The sequence below is a fragment of the Mus pahari genome, chromosome 17 (assembly GCF_900095145.1).
Source record: "Mus pahari chromosome 17, PAHARI_EIJ_v1.1, whole genome shotgun sequence".
Classification (NCBI taxonomy): domain Eukaryota; kingdom Metazoa; phylum Chordata; class Mammalia; order Rodentia; family Muridae; genus Mus; species Mus pahari.
In genome coordinates this window covers 59,758,112-59,780,207 of record NC_034606.1, presented here as the reverse complement: position 1 = coordinate 59,780,207, position 22,096 = coordinate 59,758,112, and the positions used below count along the sequence as shown (strand labels likewise).

General features: G+C 40.4%; 1 protein-coding gene and 1 long non-coding RNA gene across 2 annotated transcripts in view; one reads left to right on the top strand and one right to left on the bottom strand.

Annotated features, from left to right (window-relative positions):
- The window catches only part of LOC110334473, a 50,420-nt gene extending 46,403 nt beyond the window's left edge, over positions 1-4,017 (top strand). The window contains exon 3 of the long non-coding RNA XR_002381117.1: positions 3,330-4,017. This is a non-coding gene — a long non-coding RNA (uncharacterized LOC110334473). The remainder of the gene's footprint in view (positions 1-3,329) is intronic.
- Positions 4,018-5,533: 1,516 nt separating this feature from the next.
- Positions 5,534-22,096, bottom strand: part of Tmem117 (transmembrane protein 117) — a 437,088-nt gene continuing 420,525 nt past the window's right edge. Inside the window, exons 7-8 of the mRNA XM_021216188.2 lie at positions 20,793-20,922; positions 5,534-7,273 (exon numbers count right to left, since the gene is read on the bottom strand). Coding sequence (XP_021071847.1) covers positions 6,627-7,273; positions 20,793-20,922 — 777 coding nt within the window. The 3' untranslated portion in view covers positions 5,534-6,626. The remainder of the gene's footprint in view (positions 7,274-20,792; positions 20,923-22,096) is intronic.

The window sequence follows — 22,096 nt, the reverse complement described above, 5'->3', positions numbered from 1 at the left end:
ACATAAAACTAATCAGATTAATGGATGCCGCTGCTGGTACTCATCAAAGGCCATTAAAATATAAGTCTTTCATGAATAATTCTAAACATTAACTCAGAGCAATTGATTACAAGAACCATGTCTTTCAGATGGGAGGAATAATTGATGTTTCTAACATGTAAATAGGCTGGTAAAAGAATCCTGAGTTACCAGTTGTCAGAATATAGTGATAATCAGTCCATTTGGGTTTGAACACCTCTGATGGCTGTGTGCTTTTCAGTTTTGGCTTCCGGAGAACCTGCAAACTTATTTGTTATCTTGACCTTATTGACCAGTCTGGCCTATGGAGTCACTGTGTCATTTGTATGTGTATCTGTATAACTGAAAACTGCTGAAAAAAAATGTGTCCAGTGAGAACACAACCTTTCCTTCCTTCTAAAACAGTGGTTCTCAACCTGTGGGTTAAGACCCCATTGGTGGTCAAATGATACTTTTCCAGGGGACAGCTAGGACCATCAGAAAACACAGATGTTGACATTATGATTCAAAATAGTAGGAAATTACAGTTATGAAGTAGCAACAAAAGTAATTTTGTTGAGGGTTGGGAAGGCCAATCAAGGCCAGCTGCATCTATCCTAGGAAAAATGATGAGTTTCATACAAGGCAGAAGCAATCAATGGCTAATACAATGATATGAATAGACCAGTCAATGAAAGTACCAGATAACATCTTTCCACCTGAGTACTGTTTGGGAAAGGAATGCTAGGTCATCTCAGTTTGCTGGCATATTTTATGCACTGTTTATTCATAAATTGAAGAATCTAATTTGTTCCAAGGTAATTTTATGGCTATAAAAAAACTAATAGTTGTGGAGTTGTGCTTTCCCTGATTTGACCATTATTCTCTCTCTCAAATTATATAAAATCATCCTAGAGTAACGTTACAGGTATAGATATTTTCTACTGTTCTTAGCTCAGGTCATTTGGACAATATGGGTGCAGGAGTTAAAGCGAGTGCATCTGTGAGCTGTATGGGAAATGATGATCCTGACTTACAATGTTAGTTATTCTAAAAAGCATCACATAGCTTCCTGGAAATATTGCCCTGATTCCATGGGATTTAGGGTGAGTTCTTTCTAGACATTCAAGACTGGGGTGACATTCTGACTCAGAAATGGTTACTTAGGCAGCATGAAAATACAGCAGAAAGAACTAAAGGGACGGGCTCAGGTGTTTGTATCATCTCTTTAAATGTTAGAGACATGGCCCATGCACTTCAGGATTCGTGAAAGGAAGTGGCTTAGTGACAAGATGAGAAAGTCCTGAGAAGAGAATCTTGGAAAGCAGTCTCAGAAGGAAGACAATGAATGATTCAGAGTCTTAGGAAATACTGGAGAGTCCGTCTGGCCCAGCAGCTCTGAAGGATTTCGGCCATTGATTTCAGAGAACATAGCCACCTGCTTTAAGCTAAGAGATCTAAACTTCTGTAAAAAAAAAAAAAAAAAAAAAAAGGAAAAGGTTTAGATTTCAGTTTGTAGTGGTCAAAGCAAGGTGGTGAGAGGGGAACTCCCTACTGGTCTCCTGTGGCTTCCTCTCCTGGGGCTGCTGGTGAGGAGGAGTAGTAGGCAAGCCCAGTGGTTCTGCTGAGGGCTGGCCCTGCAGGGGCCTGGGCGTGTTTACCCCACTCCCAAGCCCCTGCATCCTGCAAGACTTGCTGCTCTTCACAGGACTCTGCCACAATCAGTCTTATTGATCTTCAAAACCCTGTGAGGTGCCCCCATCCTTCCATGAGAACAAAGCACCAGGTGCCCAGGGCATCTTCATATCCAATGTTAAAATAATCACTTCAAGTGGTCATTTGGAAATATTGTTGAGAGCCAGAGCTTGCATTCAAATTATGTTTCCTAGAACTAGTAATTAGTTGAATGTTTTGTTGTTGTTGTTGTTTCTTTGTTTGTTTGCTGTGTTTAAATGTTGAAAATGATTTATTTCTCCTCTGTCATCCAGAACATTCTGTCTACCCTCCTCTAGAACATTGAAATCTTCAAGGCAACCAACTCCGGAGGTAGACATTGTGCTGGTACCAATTTGTGTTGTGGTTTTATGACTGCACTTAAAACACCTGGCAATGAACTCACTGTGGCTTCCATTTAATTCAGCCTTGTCTGTTTCAATCATGTGATTGAGCTTGTAAATTGCATCCCAGCAGGCTGCAGGAATTCCTGTTAAATTCTTAACCTAGGTTCTTGAGATGTAATAGCCAGAAATCAAGCATCTTGTGTTTCTGTAACTGTCCCTAAGTCATCCATCAAAGATCGTGTTGGAAACAAATAGTTTCTGAGTGTGTGTGTGTGTGTGTGTGTGTGTGTGTGTAGAAACTACTCTAACAGGAAAATTAGAGCATTTGGGCATTAGAGACAACTGTTTCAAATCCGGACTGAGCATTTGACTAAATTTGTGATCTTGGGCATCTCAACAAACATCCCTGATCCTCAGGTTCATTGTAGAGTGTAATTAACCCTGTTTACCTCCCATGGCGATGGTTAATTTGAGAATTAAATAAGATAATTAATTTGCATATAGAAAATATTCAGAATGATGGCATCATTTGCCTGACAACTGAGGGAAGGTTTGGGTGGGAGTAATAAATCTACAAAGGCTGGGATGCCCTACAAAATTGTTACCATAATTCTGTTTCATGTCCCACTGGTGCTCCTGAGGGATCTAGATCCCAGTGGCCGCTGGTAGTGACACACTGGCCAGTGACATCTGTCTGTTTTTCCCTTAGCCTTTTGGAAGTGTTGAGTTTCTACTCCTTGTCTTTCTCATCTCGTACTGTATACCAACTTGGACTACTTACCTTTGACATGTGGTTCCTAGCTTTGTTTTCTCCCCTCCCAGATAGCACCAGGGGCAGATATGTCTGTGGGCAGACATAAAATGACTTCAACACTAGGCCCACTCAAGAAAAAACAAAAAACAAAAACAGCCAACTACTTATGTAACCCTTTTGACTGGACACATCTTTCTGAATGTCTTCCCTACCCTACCACAGGACTAGACTCACAAGATGTGAATGATGAAGTTCCTTTAAAAGCCTTTCATCCCTCCTTATAGTTTTAAAGGTTGTGCACAGTAAAACTGGCATTGGGTCTCCACCATCTGCCTCTCCTTCTCTTTCTAGTGTGAATTTCCACCTCCCCCTGATCATCCTCAACAAGCTCTTTGGTTGTTCATAAGATAAGTCATTACAAGCTGCATTGATCGCAGCAAGCCCAAAACTTAGGGGCGTGGTCAGTACACGCACCGATTCCCAATCTGTCCAATCCTTTGTATGGTACAGTGTTACAGGCCAATGTAAGCATCAGCCAGGGGAATGACAGTATCACCTGCAAGACTGAGATGCCCTTGCTTGTTCGAAAGTACAGCTGGCTCACACACCACAGGCAGGTTCTTTGAGACAAAGCTAGAAGAAATCAGGCCAGACAGAACAGTGAGTCTCTATTGACTGAGCAAGAACATCACCGCAAAATCTCATATGAAGTTGCAAGGCCAAAAGTTGTCTTAAAAATAGTGACCAGTTCTAAGGGAGGACAGATAAACAATAAACAATGGTGGTGTTCTGGGTTCTTGAATAATCTAATCGGAATCAAGGAGTTATCCACTAAAAGTTATTTACTGCCATTGTCTATTTCATATTTCATATTGGATCATTTTGTGACCAAGAGGGCAGTCAGAGAGTGCACTGGAAGGCTTATGAGCCCCCTGGGTGACATGAAGCAGGTTGATCCCACTCCTGCCTTTCCTACTAAGTGCTTGGAGAGCTTCTGCACATTAGACATGAAATTGGACACTGTGAGAATTGATTGGCCCACAGGGAGAATAGAGAAGAAATCATTCTTAACAGCTCTAGTCAGTCAGTGGTGATCTTAGGCACTAAATGGCAAAGGAACACCATAAGTAGCCACCATGTAGAGAAGATGAGTGGCTAGCTCTGGCTTTGTAAATACAAATTGCCATGTGGCGGTGAGGGTTGTTTCTAAGTGTATGTAATCAGATCTAAATTCATAGTGTTTATTTAATTTTCTAATTAAATTACTAATGAATGCTCTATAAATATATTAGATTGTGTCAAATTAGTCGAAATTCTGCCCTGCATGGAAAAGAGTGTAATTGCAGAACAGTAGGAACACAATTGTTTGCAGTCCTTAAGTACCACTGCAATCGAGGTATTACCATTTGTACACTTTCAGAACTATCAGTTGATGATTTTAAATATTTAGTTTAACTCTTCCAATTTTTGTGTTTGCTTATGTACATCTCTTTTTCACACTCCTATTAAGAGCAGTCTATTTGGTATTCCAAACATTCCATGGAGCCATAGCCTGCCACCTTCTAGCTCAGGATCCAGGACTAGCTGGGAATAGATGGAATTTTAATTTTGAGTTCCTTTCACTTTATAGTCCTTACTTTGTAGACATAATATCTAAAAGGTGTAGGGAAGGAAGGAGGGGCCTCAGTGTAGATAAAAGGCAAGCCCCAGGATACGCAGCTGGGTGGTTATGGCATCAGCAGTTTCAGATCTCGCTCAATTATGAAGATAACCATCCCTGCAGATTACTCCATTTGGTACTGAATATATCTAAACATGAAATATATATTTTTGTAATCAACGGTCTTTCTAGACACTTCATAAAAGCTCAGAAGCATCATGCTTTTAAAGCTTATTAATTTTTTTTGTCTATCTTATTTCTGCTAATTTGATCATGCCATTAAACAGGTTTCCTTTAATATCCACATCAAAAGTCTCTAATGACAGTTTCAGAAAGTATCCATATGAATAATAAACATCTACCTTTAAAATCAATTTTCTTATGAGAAAATGATTTTCAGAATTAATAAAAATATGGCCCCAGGTAGCATGATTCGCTTGTCCCACAGCTAAGAATTCAATTCTGTAGGCTGTGCATATGTGGTTAGGAATTGCTCATGTCAGAATAGCATTTCTTTGGCCAGGGCTGTCAGTGGTTCCTATAGTTAGCTTGTCCTCTGTATTTTCAATGCCAGAGGTATTTATGATGTTAAGTGCACCATGCATGGCTATTAAAGGCATAAGAAACAGCAGGGGTATGGTTCCAACTGCTTGGTAAACAATTATAGCAAGATGTTTATTAAGACTGGCTCTCAAGTGACAGATAGATGTATAGTTCCATTCTGCACTCTAAATTTGGCAAGTTGCATGCTCAAAAGCAGATCAAAACAAGAGAGCTTTTTAAAAAAAAAGAAAGAAAGAAATGCAGCAGCATCAGAATATGACAGGAAAATAAATCATTTACCTTAAAAATGATCTCCCTTCAGCTCCTCAAGAAACATGTAACTGCTGCTCATGACATAAAATTAGAAGCAATTTAGAGGTATACAATTTGTTACCTTGCCTAGAATTAAGCTCTTAAAAATCCATTTGAATAGGTTTTTGTTAAGCTAGGACATGATTGAATCCTTTGGGGTGGGGAAACAGACAAACAGGCAAAACAAAACCTACATCACACAATTACTGGCATATAATTCTTATTTATTAAGGTGCGATGTTTACATCTTTAAAAAATGAAACCCAAACCAAAAAAAAAATAATAAATGCACATACACAGAAGACATTAAAGAGACCCTTGTACTGCATTTTCTACACATGAGGTTTCGGTGAATGATTTCAGAATTCCCTTGGTCAACATGGCCGTAAGTTTTTCTATTTTCACTGTCCAGAACCATATTTATAGCAAAAAGTGCAATGTTGTAGACAGTAGGCTGTGCCGGCTTCATGTGATTACAACTTCAATTCCTTAGTGGTCCAGGACATTTGCCAATACATTTGAGAGCTCACCCAACTGTTCCTCTTAACCTTTGTTCCCAAAGGAAAAGGGCAAGACTATTAATCAGGCAGCAATTTATCTTTAATTAGGAAAACATAATTAGGTATTATCATCTAGTTGCAATTAGTGGTTGGAGAGAAAGTCACATTTCGTGAGCAGTGACCCATGGTGCATTGCAGCCCTCCTCTGACTGGATTTTACATTTATATTTATATTCGGTTGCCAGCCAATAAAATTTTAAAAGGCAATCTCTATGCCTCTCTGCAGTCCCACGTCAAAGTCACTTCGCTGCTAAACAGTGAACCAAGAGAACTTTCTAAAACCACGAATCAGCTCTGTCTTGTTTTCTGCTCAGACATCAAGTGTAAGTCAAAATAATTGTATATATATATATAAAAAAAAAAAATCCCACGTGAAATAGACCAGAGAACCATTCTACACTTCATGTCTGGTACAGTTAAAAAACAGTTTAATGTCTCAAGGCACCGCTATGGTTGGACATCAGATACATGGGTAATCGGCTAATCTACCTTGCTGTAAAGTCAGTAAATAGCTTGTGCGGTTGGGAAAAAGCAATCTCTAGAGGACCATTAAACAAACATACAATAGGCACGTGTATCATAATACAAATAGAAAACAATGAGTCTAGAAAAAGCATGTTGAGCACCGTTGTGGCATAGTTTGTATTTCTTTACCTAAACCTGACATTTACAAAATGAAAGACTACGGTTTTAAAGTTACACTCAAGGTTGCTCTTTGTGCTGTCTCCGCCTAGGAGATTCTAGTTCGTCCGCATCCTTTGGGAGGCTGCCGGGTCTTGATCAGCCTCCACCTCACTGTTGGATTCCTTCAGATGCAAGCTCAAGTTCTCCGACGTCAGATGGGAGGACTTGTAGACTATCTCGTTAAAGTCGGACCTGATACAAACCAAGCCAGGGTCGTTCAGAGGATCTTCCACGGAGACCTGGGTGTTTTCTCGCGTGATTCCCATGTCTTTGCTGTGTTCTGAGGGGGATTTCCTTTTCATGCGAGTGTACGTTTTATCTTGATTCTCCATCCCTTGCTCATTTTTCAGAAACCGTCCAAAGAACCAAATGAAGAATCCAAACCACACAAAAGCTATCAAACTTGGAACAAAAGCCAGACACTTGACATCTAGGCTAGCCCCTATGAACCTGCTGTGTAAGAACATGTCACCTTCAACGTAGGTTTTATTAGTCTGAGGATTAGTGTGATTGGACCGCCATTCCCAGGACAGCTTGGTTCTATTTAAATCCTTTAAACTTTCAGAGTCTTTCACTGTGTAGATCTTCTGCCCTGGGCCAATATACTGTCCGTATTCATGAGGTTTGTAAAATATCTGGTTCTTCCACATATTCAGGTCCAAAATCAAGACAAGAAAGATAATTCCGTAGTTAAACCATTTACCTGCATTTAAAAGGAAATACTGAATTAATCAAATGCTGATAAAACTGCAATCCAGTTTTCCCCATTAAAATAAAGATAAGTACAACGGTATCAATTGTTGAAGAATTAGAGCTGTTGATAATTTTTTTTTTTTTTTATGGAAAGGGCAATGCTACAAAAAGCGAATTGACAAAGTAAAATGAATCAAACTGCAAACATTGGGTCTCCAGGTAACTTGAAATTTACTGTTAATATGATCTGATCTCTTTGTTTTGTATGCACCACGGCTTAGATTCAAAGTTGGTCTTGGGTTCTTTTCAAGAACAGTTTAATTAGTGGTGAAAAACAGTTCTAATGGAAATTTTAAGGAAGGCCAATATATGATTGACTATTCCTTTCTGTTATAATTAGGTCTGGGGATGAAATAAATCATCTTGCAATGGGAAACACAGTAGCACGTCCATTGAATTCCCATCGCTGTTTGTTGGAGACCCGTTGATTAAACTATTAGCCAGTGTGATTCAGATCTATAACCCCTGAGCATTCATCTCAAGAGTTAAAAAATTCACACCAAGTGCCCACTGAACACAGTGTACTTATTAAACACACAGCTAAAGCTAATATACTACTGGAAGATGTCACCTAGGGAGAATGTCACCACTATGATTTCCTCTTAGTATTTAAAATGTTACATATGAACCAGAGAGGCAGCTCAGTCATTAAGACCCAAGCTTGGTACCTAATACTCACGCCTCTATATAACCCAGTTCCAAGTGCAATGCGATGTCTCTGACCTCCATAGGCATTACCATTCACCAGCAGGTGCACACAAATAAACATACTTAATTAAATCATAGATACATATATAAAAATAAGTATGATCTTGTCGATGATGTGTTACTGAAATATGTCTGCATGGGGAAAGAATGTAGAAAATTTCTCAGGGATCCTAGGTTCTATTATAATTGTTAGCATTTCTTACCAGCTCTATAACATCAGGTATTCTAAAATAATGTTAACATTTCCTTTGAGTTTGTTGTAGCAAATATAAAATACCAGAACAGACTAGAGAAGCTTTAGTCGTAATTTTAAGTACCATGCCCACATTGATTAGTAATTAGAAGGTAACCGTATTGGGCATGATGAAGTTCCTCCTTCCCATGATCGTGTATTTTGTACATTGTGCAGCTTCGGGGAGAGTGATGTGACTGTGAGATAGTTGGGAGTACGTGTGCACAGTATTAGGTCCTGTGATCATGTAAAGCTGACGGGAGCCATCCTGCCCCCAAATCTACCTGCTACTTGATCTCATACTTGCCTTAAATCCTTTAAAGCCCATTTCCTTCTATGAAGAAAAACAAATAAACAAATCGGAATTTCTTGACGTTAATATTTCATGAGTATATAGATACTAAGCACCATGCCTTGTTGATAATGATTCGGTCATCATTTTAAACGCCAATTGTTAGTGATACCATCAAAATTTTGCCTGGTTAATGACAATTTCTTTGTCTAAAGAGGAAATTGCCATTTGCTGAGTTTAGCTAAAGGAATTAACAGTGCTTGCATCTTTGTACCTTGTCTCTTTTGTAGCTTGACTTTTTATGTTTGATTATGAACATATTTTAATTTTGAAGCTCTAAGGGCTGACTTGAACTTGGTTACTATATATAAAAACAAGGTTCCCAACATTCCAAGGTACTATCTGATTTAGTGTGCAAAAACAAAAGTCAAAGGTGCACAGAATCATTAAACATTTGTCGAGCTCATATTAGACACTGTGTAGAGTACACCACCAGATGGTGGAGATACAAGCTTCTACCTTTCAAGGGGAATTCATCATCTTGTTGTCAAAACAGGACAGAGATATAACAGACAATAATAACAGACTGCATTTGAGAGATGTTAATGAGGGATACAAACTATAAATGTAAGAGACCTTGCAGACATGGAATACAAACCAAGGAGAATTTTCTGTAGGAAGGACTTTGGAGGAAGCAGCAACTCACATGGTCCCTTGAGGAAGATACTGGGCTGAGAAGTCTGAAGTGTTTGTTTTCTTTTAGTTAATAGGTCTGTGTGTGACTGCACATAGAATAGCATGCTGGAAAGGATGGGATGCTAGAGAAAAGAGCCGAGAGAAGCAAAAGGAAAAGTGTGGGACATGCGATAGGCAAAGAATGACAGGAGAGGGATGAAAGATGGGTGGAGTGGCAGAGCACTGAGAGAGTCTCACCCGGTATGAAGAGCACTCGCCTCCAGGACAGCAGGTACATTACAGAGGTTCTCTAGGGCTCTGATGTGGACGTTGTACTTACTCGTTTGTTATAAACGACGTGTGTTACAAGGCTAGAGTGAGTGGCAGAGCCAAAAGGCCTCTCAGATTTACCTCCGTGGACCTTACTGAAATGTTTATACTTCTTGCTTCTATTTAAATTAAACTCATGAGAAGGGAAACCCAAGAGAAAGAGTCCCTTGTTTCTGGGATGAGTAGCTTATGAAAAGTCAGAGTTATCACCAACCCTTAACTGGGAAGAAGAAAAGGGGTTGCTCATGGGGTCAGTGGAGGATGCTTTCCCAACAGATAGACACATGCCTTGTGTATGTTAATAAGCAAAGAAAAAAACCAATTAATCCAGAGTAAATATGGGACCGAATGGATATGGACCAAACACTTCTCTGAGTTATTTTTCCACCAGTTCAATTGCGCTGGGTCAGTCTTACACCTGACTCTTATACCAGTGGGTCTTTAGTGCTATTTCTCATGTGGCAAGGAATATGAACGAGAAGATGAAAATATGTTGCCTAACTTGGGTCTCATCATCTTCTACCATCTGTGAGGGGAACACAATAGGGATGGAGTAGATGCCAGCCTCACCCTGACATCAGATGTAGAGGATGCCCTCTGGGATAGCGGGCTTAGCCTTTCTCAACCACCACTATTTTATTTCCAGTGTGAGAAAAGTGAGCTAGTTTTCTGATTCCATCTTCTCCCCACAAAACCTCCTACTTATTCGCCGTGGGCAGAATTCTTGTGTTGCATTGTTTATGTAGTCTGTAAAATGGAGAATAATCTGAGAGTGTAACTCTCTCAGAGGATATTTGAGGGTAAAATAGAGGTTATATTTGAGAGTTGTCTGCAATATATAACATTTGCCAAAAACGTAGCACTGCATTGTTTCACCAATTTCTTTTCCTGACTTTTTCAACCCAAAGGGACAGAAAGACATGCCAGGGTGGTAACAAAGGCATTTCTATGCTAAAAGTCACTTTATTTTATCTTAGTTTTTAGTTTTTATAAACTATCATGAGGTGTGGATCACTGGTATCTATAGATAACACAGGAACAGATATACAGAGAGACCCCACTGTGTAGCTCCATGTAAATATACTTTGTGAATCATCAGTGGGTAGTTTGTCCACTTGCTGTGGTAATCAATAGCTCTGAGAAAAGTTACTACATGTAAGTAAGATTGGAGGCCGACAACACGTATGTTGCCTTTGCATCTCCTCCAACGTTGAGAGCTCACATGGGAATGGGAGATGAACAGGCTAGACTGACACTGGAGTGTGGCAGGCTTCCTCAAACATCACAGAGACTTTAACTTCCTGTGGATGTAACAATATTGTTCCACTCCTGCCATGCCTGCTCAGCTGAATCTTGAGATGCTGAAAGAGTAGAAAATAGGGCCCTTCACATTCTTCTTGTTTTCAACCACCTGACATAACCTCTAGTTCTATTTGAATATTTAAACACAGGAAGATCATCTGTCACTAACCATCCACTCTTCGACCTGTGGCAGTATTTTGTTAACTTGGGGGATTCTTTTGTTCCCCTTAAGAAATGCCTTGGCCCTATGAGGTGTGGTCTCCTGTAACCCAAAATCAGGCAGTGCAAACTCAATCTCCCATGTGTTTGTGTTCTTATGTGAAGCAGGAGAGTTGAGCTGCACAGTCCTTAAGGTTTCTTCCCAACCCTCAAAGTTTCTCTCTGGTAAATCATTGTGAAAGGAACATCTGCAAAGTTTCGATGTTGTAGGATGAGCCAGAAAATTCCCAGTTAGCAGAAAAACAAACAAACAAAAAAAACAGGCAAAACATGGTTTTCTGATGAAGAAACTGTACTTAAAAACTTGTACAGTTTGAGAAACACTTTGTATCGAGTAAATCTTCATCTCTGAAATGGTCTGCATGAAGGTCTGTAAGACAAGACAAAGACCCAACAGAAAATGCTTCTCCATCCTCTTCCTGAAGTGTGCCTTTGTGAAAGAGTGATCAGCCACAGCTGGAGGTTGGGAATTTCCACATTAATCATGTGAGTGTGTTTGCATTCCCCTGTTGTTCCAACTACTTAGAGTAATGCAAATCAGCGAGGAGGTAGGACAGAAGCCATGCATTATTTCTCTTAATCTCTTTGTTGACATAACTCCCTGTCTGCTTTAATGAGAAATCACCACATGATGCTGGTGAGGTTACCCCTCTCTTGCATTTTGTCAATTTAATGACTCTTGCTGATTGTTAAAAATGATACTGTAATGGAAAATGTTATCTTTTTTACTTTGTGAAGTTTATGGAATCCTTGGATCTGTAATTTTAAAGGAATCTCCATTAAATATCACTCTCATTGAAGACACAAATTGACAATAATTGGGAGGAAATGTGCTTTCTTTTTTTTTTCCAGCTTGGAAAAAAAAAAAGCTACAGCAATGTTGATATTTGTAACACACAATGAACATTTCATGTTTCCAAATGCATCTAAAATATTTTTAATTATGTGCCCATTAGAGCTGCCAGTTGATATTGGAATGCAGCTATTCTGTAGGAATCTCTGTACGGGGTGTGCATTACTACTTGACTATATATATATCTGGATATTCATGCTGCCTATTATGAATGCATTTTAATATCCATTGTGGGGCAGTAGGAAGCCATGGCATTGAAGAATATGAGTGCCAGATACAATATAATAATAATAATAATAATAATAATAATAATAATAATCATTTCAGCCTGCTATATCAGTAGTCTTGTTTAGCATCAAAGTTCTCCTCTTCCAGACAGAACAATAAAACTGGGCTTATTAAGTTAGCATAGCCCCATGTCCCTCCTCAGGTAGTAGAAAGCATGCAAGTACATGGAGTCAAAAGGTCATCGTTTGGTAAACTATGAGTACCTATTTCCTAATTTATGAATGGATAGTCGTTTTGAGCTGGTAAAGTGTGTAGTTAAGACCTATGCGCATCTTTTAGGAAGCAACCCAACAAGACAAGCGCAAGTTGTACTCGGCAGACCACTCTGCAGTAACAAAAATAAAAGAGGAGACAGCACATTTATGATGAGTTTGATGTCCACTCATCTTTGACTTTGCTGCGATTAGGGACAGAGTCATTTACATCTCTCTGTCCCCTATATCCTAGCGTGGATTTTTTTATGATAATTTTAAATTTCCGAATCAACTTAGAGCCTGTGACTTGATGTGTGCCCTTCCAAATATAAAGAATGACTTCTGAGTGGTTTAAGCCAAATGCTTGCTTTAGTGATGCAATCAATTCTAGGCTAAATTACAGTTATATAATGGGGAAAGTTCAGAGAAGCAAAATATCCGTGCCTTAAAAATTATAATTAATTATATATTTAAGTGGTTTCTCTGGCAATTGGCTGAAGGATCTGGGAGTCATATTATAAAATGGTCACATACATAAATAAAGATAGACAAGACACCCCCAACTAGGTAGGGAAGCTAGCTCAGGTCTTTACAGGCTCCAGGGAAAACAAACATAGATAATGATAATTTTAGACAAATGGAAAGAATTGGTGCTTTGTGTAGAAGGAAGCATAGCTAACTCTTAGCCCTGTATAAGTACACCGAAATAGAAATTGCTTCCAGAGAGTATGGGAAAATTCTCATCTGAGAGTATAGAAAGAGGTCTTTGTGCACCTCGGATAAGTGTACTCTCTTCAGAGTGCATGATATTTCCCTATAATGAGACCTTCACTAGTTTGTCAAACTGACCATCCTTCTGCATGGGTCATTGCCTTGCCCCTCCTATGACACCCCATTATCTAACCCACCCAGGAGAACTCCTTTCAGAAAAAATTTCTAGAGTTTCATTTGCTAAAATCACACGACTCTGGAAACAGAACAAAGGGCTTTTGCCCGTTATTTGTCACATCCTCGCCATTGTAACAACCTGTGCCCTCGTGCTGCCTGGGAAACGGAAATAGTACAGAGATGCTATGGAGGTTTGTTTACTTCCACATTTTCATTTTTGCCGAAAGGGCTCCCGTGGGCATCATTGTGCCAACAGTGTGAATTCTCTCCTCACTGTTACGCAGCCTTCCCCACGACCCCCTCCTAATTTAATCAGATGATGGCCACCAATGGGACATTTCTTTTGTGTGGCTGGGATGACAGATGGCGGAGCTTCCACTGAGACTGGCATTAATAGGACTCAGAGGAGACTGGAGACTTAGTTGAGAGGCCGTCCCATCTTGCCTCCAGAGACTTTGTCCATCACACATTTTAATCCATCTATGCACACATTATAGGTAAAGGGAAACAGGGCAGGGGGCAGAACCCTATAATGCCTTTAGCATTTACTTTGGGCCAAAGGTACCAATGTGACTTCCTCACTAACCATTGTCCTCTTTGCTGCTGACATACAATTCCAAGAAAAAGTGTATTTTAACGCATGCTTAGATAGAGATGATTATTTTTATAAGCAGTACCCCAGCTTATAAAATGAAAGCTCCTAAATATTGCAGCAAACCATCTGTCAAGGGGGATCCAGATGAGCTAAACAGATGCAATAATTCAAGTTATTTTTGACATGCATAAATAAAGCTAGCTTAGAATCAGCATCAAAAATTACTCTATTCCTAAATGCTTTTAAAATGTCAATGGGAATTCATCAGTGTCAGAAAACCCTTTGCATAAGAGTATATTTCTTTAGGAGGCAGCGCTTTCCATTCTTTCCATTCTTAGCATTCTCTTGCTGGGAACTCAGGGATTAGAAACAAAAGCAGGAAATTTACAGCAGTGGATGAGAAAACTCTCCCAGGCTGCCTGATGGTTGGGATTAAATAGGAAACAATGGCTGTGGGTGAACAAGTGTCAAGTCCCAATCAGTAAAGGTTGTGCTCCACATACTATGTGGTCACAGTGCCTTGGGTGTCTACCGTCTCCTCATTAGTTTGATTTTTACAGATAGGTTTCTGATAGGTTCCATTGCTTTCCCCATGGAAGATATATGAAAGCAACCCCTAAAAGGCCAAGGAACCAGATGAGATACATCTCAACAGAGTTAGAGTCTATGCATCAGGCCTTTGTTCCCCTTCACCTCAGGATACACTTGATATCTTACCTAGCTCATAGGTATATAACAACTAGGGCCCAGGAGAGACTCACTGCTGCTTTTTGAAGAGTCTTAACTATCCTCACAGAAGTTCTTCTAGTATGGAGCAATCACAGACAAATAATGCAACTGAGGAATCGACTGGGCAGTCTGCAAGGTCCCTTTTGATCCCTGGCTCCAGTTTCCTTCATGGTCACTCTGCTAGTCATCATCTGTATTGAGTGACATTATAGTCTGTACCTTAAAGTTCTACTGGTCACACCATTTCCCCAAAGCTTACATGGTGCCAATTAGCTTTTGTTAACAGTGGTGGAAAGTGTTACACTTTCTGTTGCTATGATAAAATAACCTGGTAAAAAGCAGCATATGGTATATTCAGCTTAGTATTGCAGGTTACAATCCATCATTATGGGGGAAGTACAATGGCAGGAGGTGAAGGTCTACCACAGTCATAGTCAAGAGGAGAGAGAAACAGCCAGGTCCACTCAGCCTGCATGCTTATGCTACATTGCTACTTTTCCTTACTCTTTCTAGTTCAGGCCTATGGAATAGTACTGCCCACAGTGGGCTGTATCTTCTAATATCAACCAATAATCAAGAACATTCCTGGTAGGTATGCTAATGGGTCAACATGATCTAAATAATAATTCTTTAAGTCTTTCTTCCCAGGTGATTTTCTGGGTTGTGTCAAGTTGACAGTCAAAGCTCATAACACAGCATCCATTGCTAACTTAACATACAGTCACATCACTTCTTAAACTCTAACCTTCCTAAGATCTCATGTTTATCTCATAATATAAAAAAACTATCCTTCTTGGTTATTTTTCTGCTACTGTGATAAGATACCACGAATCACTATGACTTGCAGACAGAAAACAGAGTTTAACTTTTCCCTGTGGTTTCAGAGGGGGGTGGAATTCATCATCTAAGAAAACATGGCAGAAAGCTCCAGGAATAGAAAGCAGTGATGGTTCCATCTTTAACAGCAAGCATCAACAGCAAGAATCAAAACATGAACTGGATATAGGGAGAGGCTATGTACTGTCTGAGTCTTCCTCAACTACATACTTCTTACAGCAAAGCCAACCGTCCTAAACTTTCTGAAGCAACACCTACTAGGAAATAAGTGTTCAAATACCCAAGCCTACGGGAGACATTCAAGTCACTACATTCCACACCACGGCCCCCATAGTGTCCACACTACATCACAATCAAAATGCATTCAGCTTGACTTCAAAAGTCCCTCTAGTCTTTCACAGTCTCAACAAAGTTTCAAAGTCCAAAGTCTATTGAGATTCAACATAATTCTTAGCTGTAATTCATTGCTAAAGCAAAAAGCAAATTGCATACTTCTAATACGTGATGAAACAGAAGAGACAATACCATACCAAAGCGAAGATTCGGGGTATAGTTGAGAAATATTGAACCAAAGCAAGACCAAATATCAGCAGGGCAAAAACTAAATCCTGTAGCTCAACATTTAGTATTGGGGGCTTTGATGGCTCTGTCCTGGGGCTTTGCTGCCTAAAATATATGTCTGTCTCTAGCATGGGATCCACTCTATGTATGCAGTTCTCCTTGGCAGATGCCTCAGGATGCCTGGAAAATGCTAACGTCTTGTGGTCTCCATTGCAAACCAGAAACTTTCACAGACAGATATAATGATCTTTCAGAACCTTCATGAAGAGACTCTCCAACCACAAGCAGCCCTAAACTCAGTGACTCTCTGAAAACACAGAAGAATCCATGAGCCCTCCACTCCTGCATCCTTCATGCTTCTAAATGTCATGGGAACGACACCGTCAAGTTTGGCTGCCGTCTTGGGATGATTGTGCCACTTTGAGTCACATTAGCAGCAGCTTGTACTTGCAGTTGCTTCCTAGGAATAAAAAACTCCGTAGAAGTCTCACAATCTGGAAGTTTGGCTAGGCAGGGGTCCTACACGAAAGGCACCTTCAGCCAATAGCTCATTCTCCAGCATTAACTTCCAAATTTGTTACAGCCTTAGGGTTTCCATTACTGTGGTGAAACACCAGGACCAAAAGCAACTTGGAGAGAAAAGGGATACTTTGGCTTATTATACCATATCACTGTTCATTATCAATGGAGGTCAAGGCAGGAACTCAAAGAGGGCAGGAATCCAGGGCAGAAGCTGATACAGAGGCCATGACATAGTGTTGTTGACTGGCTGGCCGGGCCTGCTTTCTTATAGAACCCAGAACCACCAGTCAGGAGTGGATTCAACCCTCAGTGAGCTGGTTGGGTCTTCCCATATCAGAAAATGCTCCACAGGCTTGCCTACATTCTAGTCTTTGGGGCACATTCTTTCAAATGAGGTTCCTGCCACACAAATAATTCCACCTTGTATCAGCTTGACATAAAAACTATCCAGGGAAAGAACTATGCATTGCTGTGAGAAAACATCCCGACTAAAAAAACTCACTGAAGAGTTTATTCTGGCTTACAGGTCGGAAGGGGAAAGTCCATCCTTGTGGTGAAACAGTAATAAAGAGCAGCCATGGCAACGGGAACAGGAAACTGAAAGATCACATCTTTAACAGCAGGCATACTGTAGACAGTGAACTGGAGGTAAAATGAGACCATGTACTCTTAAAGCCCCACCCCAAGGACATGCTTTTTCCAGCATGGCCACACCTCCTAAGTCTTTCCAAACAGTTCTAACCGGGGATCAACTATTTAAATATCCGAGCATAAGGGGGACACTTATAATTCCACCCATACATAGTCTAACTTTTTAAAAGTCCCCAGTGTCTTTAAAAAACCATAATGTTTTAAGTCCAGTGTATTCTAACAAAATAAAAGCAAGCATTATTATTCCAAAGTAAAGGACCGGGGCATAAAAATAATCACATCAAAGTAAACTCAAAATCTAACAGTGTAAGTCCAAATCCTGTAACTTGGCATCCAACATCTGGAACTCGCTCCTAGTGTAATCCTCCGGGCTCCAAAGGGCTTGGGAAGCCCCGCCTTTCCAGCCCTGTTCTCCACAGCACACACAGTGTCCTTCTTATCTAAGATACAGGAATTCCACCTCTAGACAATGTTCTTCAGCAGCAGTATCTGGCTGAGCACGGGCTTCAGCCTGCCAGCCCAGGATTTACTTGTGTTTGTGAGAAAACAGATCCCAGATTCTGCCCCAAAGCTCAAGTACACAGATGCTGGTGTATGGCTAATGGATTTATTTTTCTAAACAATCTTTCCAGAATATTCTCACATCTGCTGTTTGAGATACACTATGGAGACAGTCTTAAAACACATCATGGATCTCAGTATTTTTGATCCAGGTTTTTCCCTAGAAGCACTTGTCTTGCAAACTGTAATTAAGTAAAAAACCTACTTCTCCCAAGACTAGCTCTTTCTCCACAGCAGCACCCCCCTCCCTTTTTTTCTCTTCTAATTGATGAGCAGGAGCTAGAGAGGGATGGAAACACAAACTTGAACACAGAGAGGTTTGGCTTTTCTCAAGACCTGTAGCCATGTTTCCGAAGAATTCTAATGGAGGCAGATACATCCGGATACCCTGGAAACACCACAACTGTGCTCATTCCAGTTATGCTTTACCTCCAGGCCCTTACTCTTTTAATTTAACCACTAGACTGCTCAAAGGCTTTGCATTGGACTCAGGTGGCTATTGTTTGCATGGTGAATTCTAGGAAGAACATAGACCTTCTGACGGCAGCTATGAGATCTCAGTCAGAATGGAACAGTGCTCAGTTAAACACATTGCCCCAAGATGACTTTCCTGAGCCCAATCCCCTGGCTCTTCCCCAGACCTATTGTGTGTCAGAACTGATGGGAACTAGGGCCCACTGATCCATACATTTATAAAGTCTCTCTTATTGGAGACTTTCATTATTTATTTAATTATTAATTAGAGACTTACTAATCAAACTATGTGAGGAGAGGAGAAAGCCCCGAGTGAATGACTTCCCGAGTCATTGTATGTGGCTGACATGAGTATGACCATGCCAAGGACCTCAAAGCCTTAGACCCTTGGGGGAATAGAAATGCCTTCCCTCTTGGTCCAAGCATGGATATTGACAGTATGTGCAGAAAATGCCCTGCAAAGCTTTCTCCCCTTGGATATTTAAGGCCTGAGGACTTCTCTCCTACAGAGACCACCATCTACTGAGATTAGCTAAGCCACTCTCCCAGCTGTATACTCTACTCACCACCTCCTTGATTTAGCTGTGTAGAGTAGCCTTGTCTTCTTGTTCAACTGTCTCTATTATATCATGCTGTTCCTGGGGAGCTGCGGCTTCTCCATCGGAGAGCGCAGTCCACCTGAGCTCAGCTTCTCTCTCTCTCTCTTTTCTTTGCTTTCTTCATTACTTCACCATCTTGGCCAGGTCCATCCGAGAGCTGTATAGCTCTCAGCAAATGTTACCAAAAGCTTTAGTCATATTATTTTCCCCTTCCAGAAAACTTCATTTATGTGCCTTTATTCTGTTTTCAGCTTCTAGTTCATGAGTCAAGGTTTGAGGCCCTCTATCTGCCTTTTCCCAAAGGCACAGAGCTGCTTTGACTCGTAGCCAATGACACTGCAGCTTCACGGATATAGCAAGACATTGTGTAAATGTGATTTTGGGGGGGTGGGGTGGGGTCATCTTCTTAAAAAGTCCCAAATGGCACAAACTTTGGATACTGTAATCTTCCCCTTCTATAACTGACACTGTATATAACAAAGCCATGTAAAATAGTCCTAACCTGACTAGTTTTTACACTTCAATTTTTAAAAACTGATTTGTTCTCCAATTAATTCCTATCTTCTTTTCCCCCCATAACCTAGTGTTCTATGCTTAAGTGTTATACGTTTAATGGGTTAACAATCCGAGACTGTCTGTGCAGGGGTTGCCTGAGACAAGAGCTGCTGGCAAGAACAGATGGTCCAGAAAAAGCCACCCAGAAGGATGTGGTGAAGCTATGTGCGCGATGGCTATTTTAGAAGTCCAAGAGGATGGCATGCTGCACAGATTAAGTGGGGACTCTGAAACCACACTCTGTGACCTGAACTGAAATCGATTGATTTACCCAGTGAATTTAATAGATGAGCCTGGGCTGCCTTGAATTGGAACAGAAACCTGATGCATCTTCCCTATTCATGAGCTCATTCTCAAATTCAGGAAGGTTGCCTCGTACTCGGAGCCAAAGCACAGCTTCCTGGCTGAGAAGCAGAGAGTTTCTCAGTACTCAGATGTTAATGTTTTCTTCTCCCAGTCTATTTTTATCCAGCAGCACAGACGGCCATGTAAGCACAGATTTCTTCAGCAGTTTTCATTATAGCAGGTGTGGGATCCTAGGACTACTGTCCTCAAAGCGCATACATTCATGCCCTGCATCCGAACAGTTTAGGAGTGAACGCTACCCTTTGTATCCATGATCATTCACCTGTCTGCCTATTGTTCAAAAGAAGAAAAGATCTCGGGGATGAGAATGACTAAGACGTTATTCATTTCAGAAGCATAAAAAAAAAATCAGAGAGTAAACAAACCTGGAGATTCACAAAATAATCTCTTGAGACAAATTTGTGCTAGGACACAGAAGTAGGTTCTATGAAATCAAGTTGTTAGCAGCCTAATTCTTTAAAGTCCTGTGTACTAATTGAAGATTCCAGACCACATTGTCTTCACCTTAGCAGTCAATGCAGAAGCACAGAATGCATTGATGTTGAAACTATACACCGAGGACCTTGAAAAAGTCACCCCATGTGTAAGATCTATGTGAAGTGGTCCATGAAGTGTGGCAGGAATAACATCCTATAGAAGAGAGTTTGTCCCCCACCCTTTGGTATCACATACCAGAAGGCTTGATTCGACAATGCAGTACCCAACTAGGGGGTGCCTTGCTATGTGTTCCTTGTCTCTACGTACAGTGCTCTATTAGTGACTGCCAATGGACTGTGACTGAGGTGAGGTATTCAAGGTAGGTAAGAAACAGGTGAGCCTTCTTTATCATTGTCTCCACCCCATTCATTCCTATGTGTTTATTGGAACTCACTTGTCAACGCCACCATGAGCCCACAGCTGAGATGGATGGCATTGAATCGCCACCCCACCTAGAGCCATCTTGCACTGCTGAGTAAGAGCTAATTAAAGTCATACCTTTTACCAGCAGTTCGCTTTTCACAGAAAACATCCAAAGGGGTCCAAAGTCATGCATCATACCTGTTATGTGAATGCGGTATTCCTCCTTGAAGATCTTCTGGAAGAAGGGAATCTTGAACTGCATGTGAGGCGTGTGCAACCCGGGGAGATTCACATCAACATCGCCCATGAAGTGTGGGAATTCCCAGTCCTGTCAGAAAGTCAGCATGTGAGTGTATCTGTGACCTCAGATTGGTTTTAAGAAGCAAGCTACTCAGAACTGACTTTCTCTAAGCACTTGTTTTAAAATCATTTCGATTCAGCTGGCTGCCAGCTGTAACCATTTCACTTGGCAACCATCGTCTTATGTACACTGGATCTCGGTGTACATTCAAAGCAAAAATTAACTCATTACTCAGATTCTTATGGTTTTTTCAATCTAGTGACTTGCATCTTTACAGTTTGCTTCCATTATATAGGAATCTTTACATATTTAGATAACGGAAGTAATTGGTACAAGGCTAATAAACTTAGGATATTTATCTTGCTACTTTCAAAATTATGAGCCCTGCAATTTCATGTCATACATAAGGAGACAAAGTACCCAAGTCCTTACTGAAGTATTTTACCATGCTCCACTCTAGAGACTGTGCAGAATGTTCAAACACCAAAGAACTCTAGCCTGTTCACTTGATGTTCAGAGCCCAAGATGGAGGACTTGAACCCCCAAGATTGCCAGAAGTCATTTCTAGTGAAGGCAAAACTACACAGGGCATCGCTCTTTCAGAGGGAAGTGTCCTATGAATCCTGTCAGGAGCCACACTTGATCTCAGATTTTTAAACCACTGAATTAAAAAAAAAAAATCACAATTATCCTGTGAAAGAAGAACACACTAAATGTAAAGGAATATTTGAGATGGGTCCATAGACATGAAAAGACACACTTTCACTTTTAATAATGAAATGATCAGTGTAGTTAAAGAACTATGTTTAGTTGATGTTTCAAATCAACTTGAATATGAAACATGATGAACAAAATTTTTAGTTTGAGATTTTAATATACTACATCAATTGATACTGCTAATTTCACTCAGATAAAGCAGTTGGTACAGGGAAGGTGCCTGGTCCCTTAGGAGTATCCATAGATATTTCCTTTTCTGAAAGACTGACCCACCGGGAAGAGGAGATCAAAGAATGGCAGTCTGCAGCACCGAGCAGTCTCTAGATCAGTGGATCACCTCAAGCTACTGATAGGAAATAAGTAAGAAGAAAATTAAATGATGTCACATCATCTGTTGTACCTGTGAGCAAATCAACCTTGCCTGTCCATGATTTTTCAGATATCAGTAGCACACAGAGACATGACTAGGGGGCTCAGGGAATCA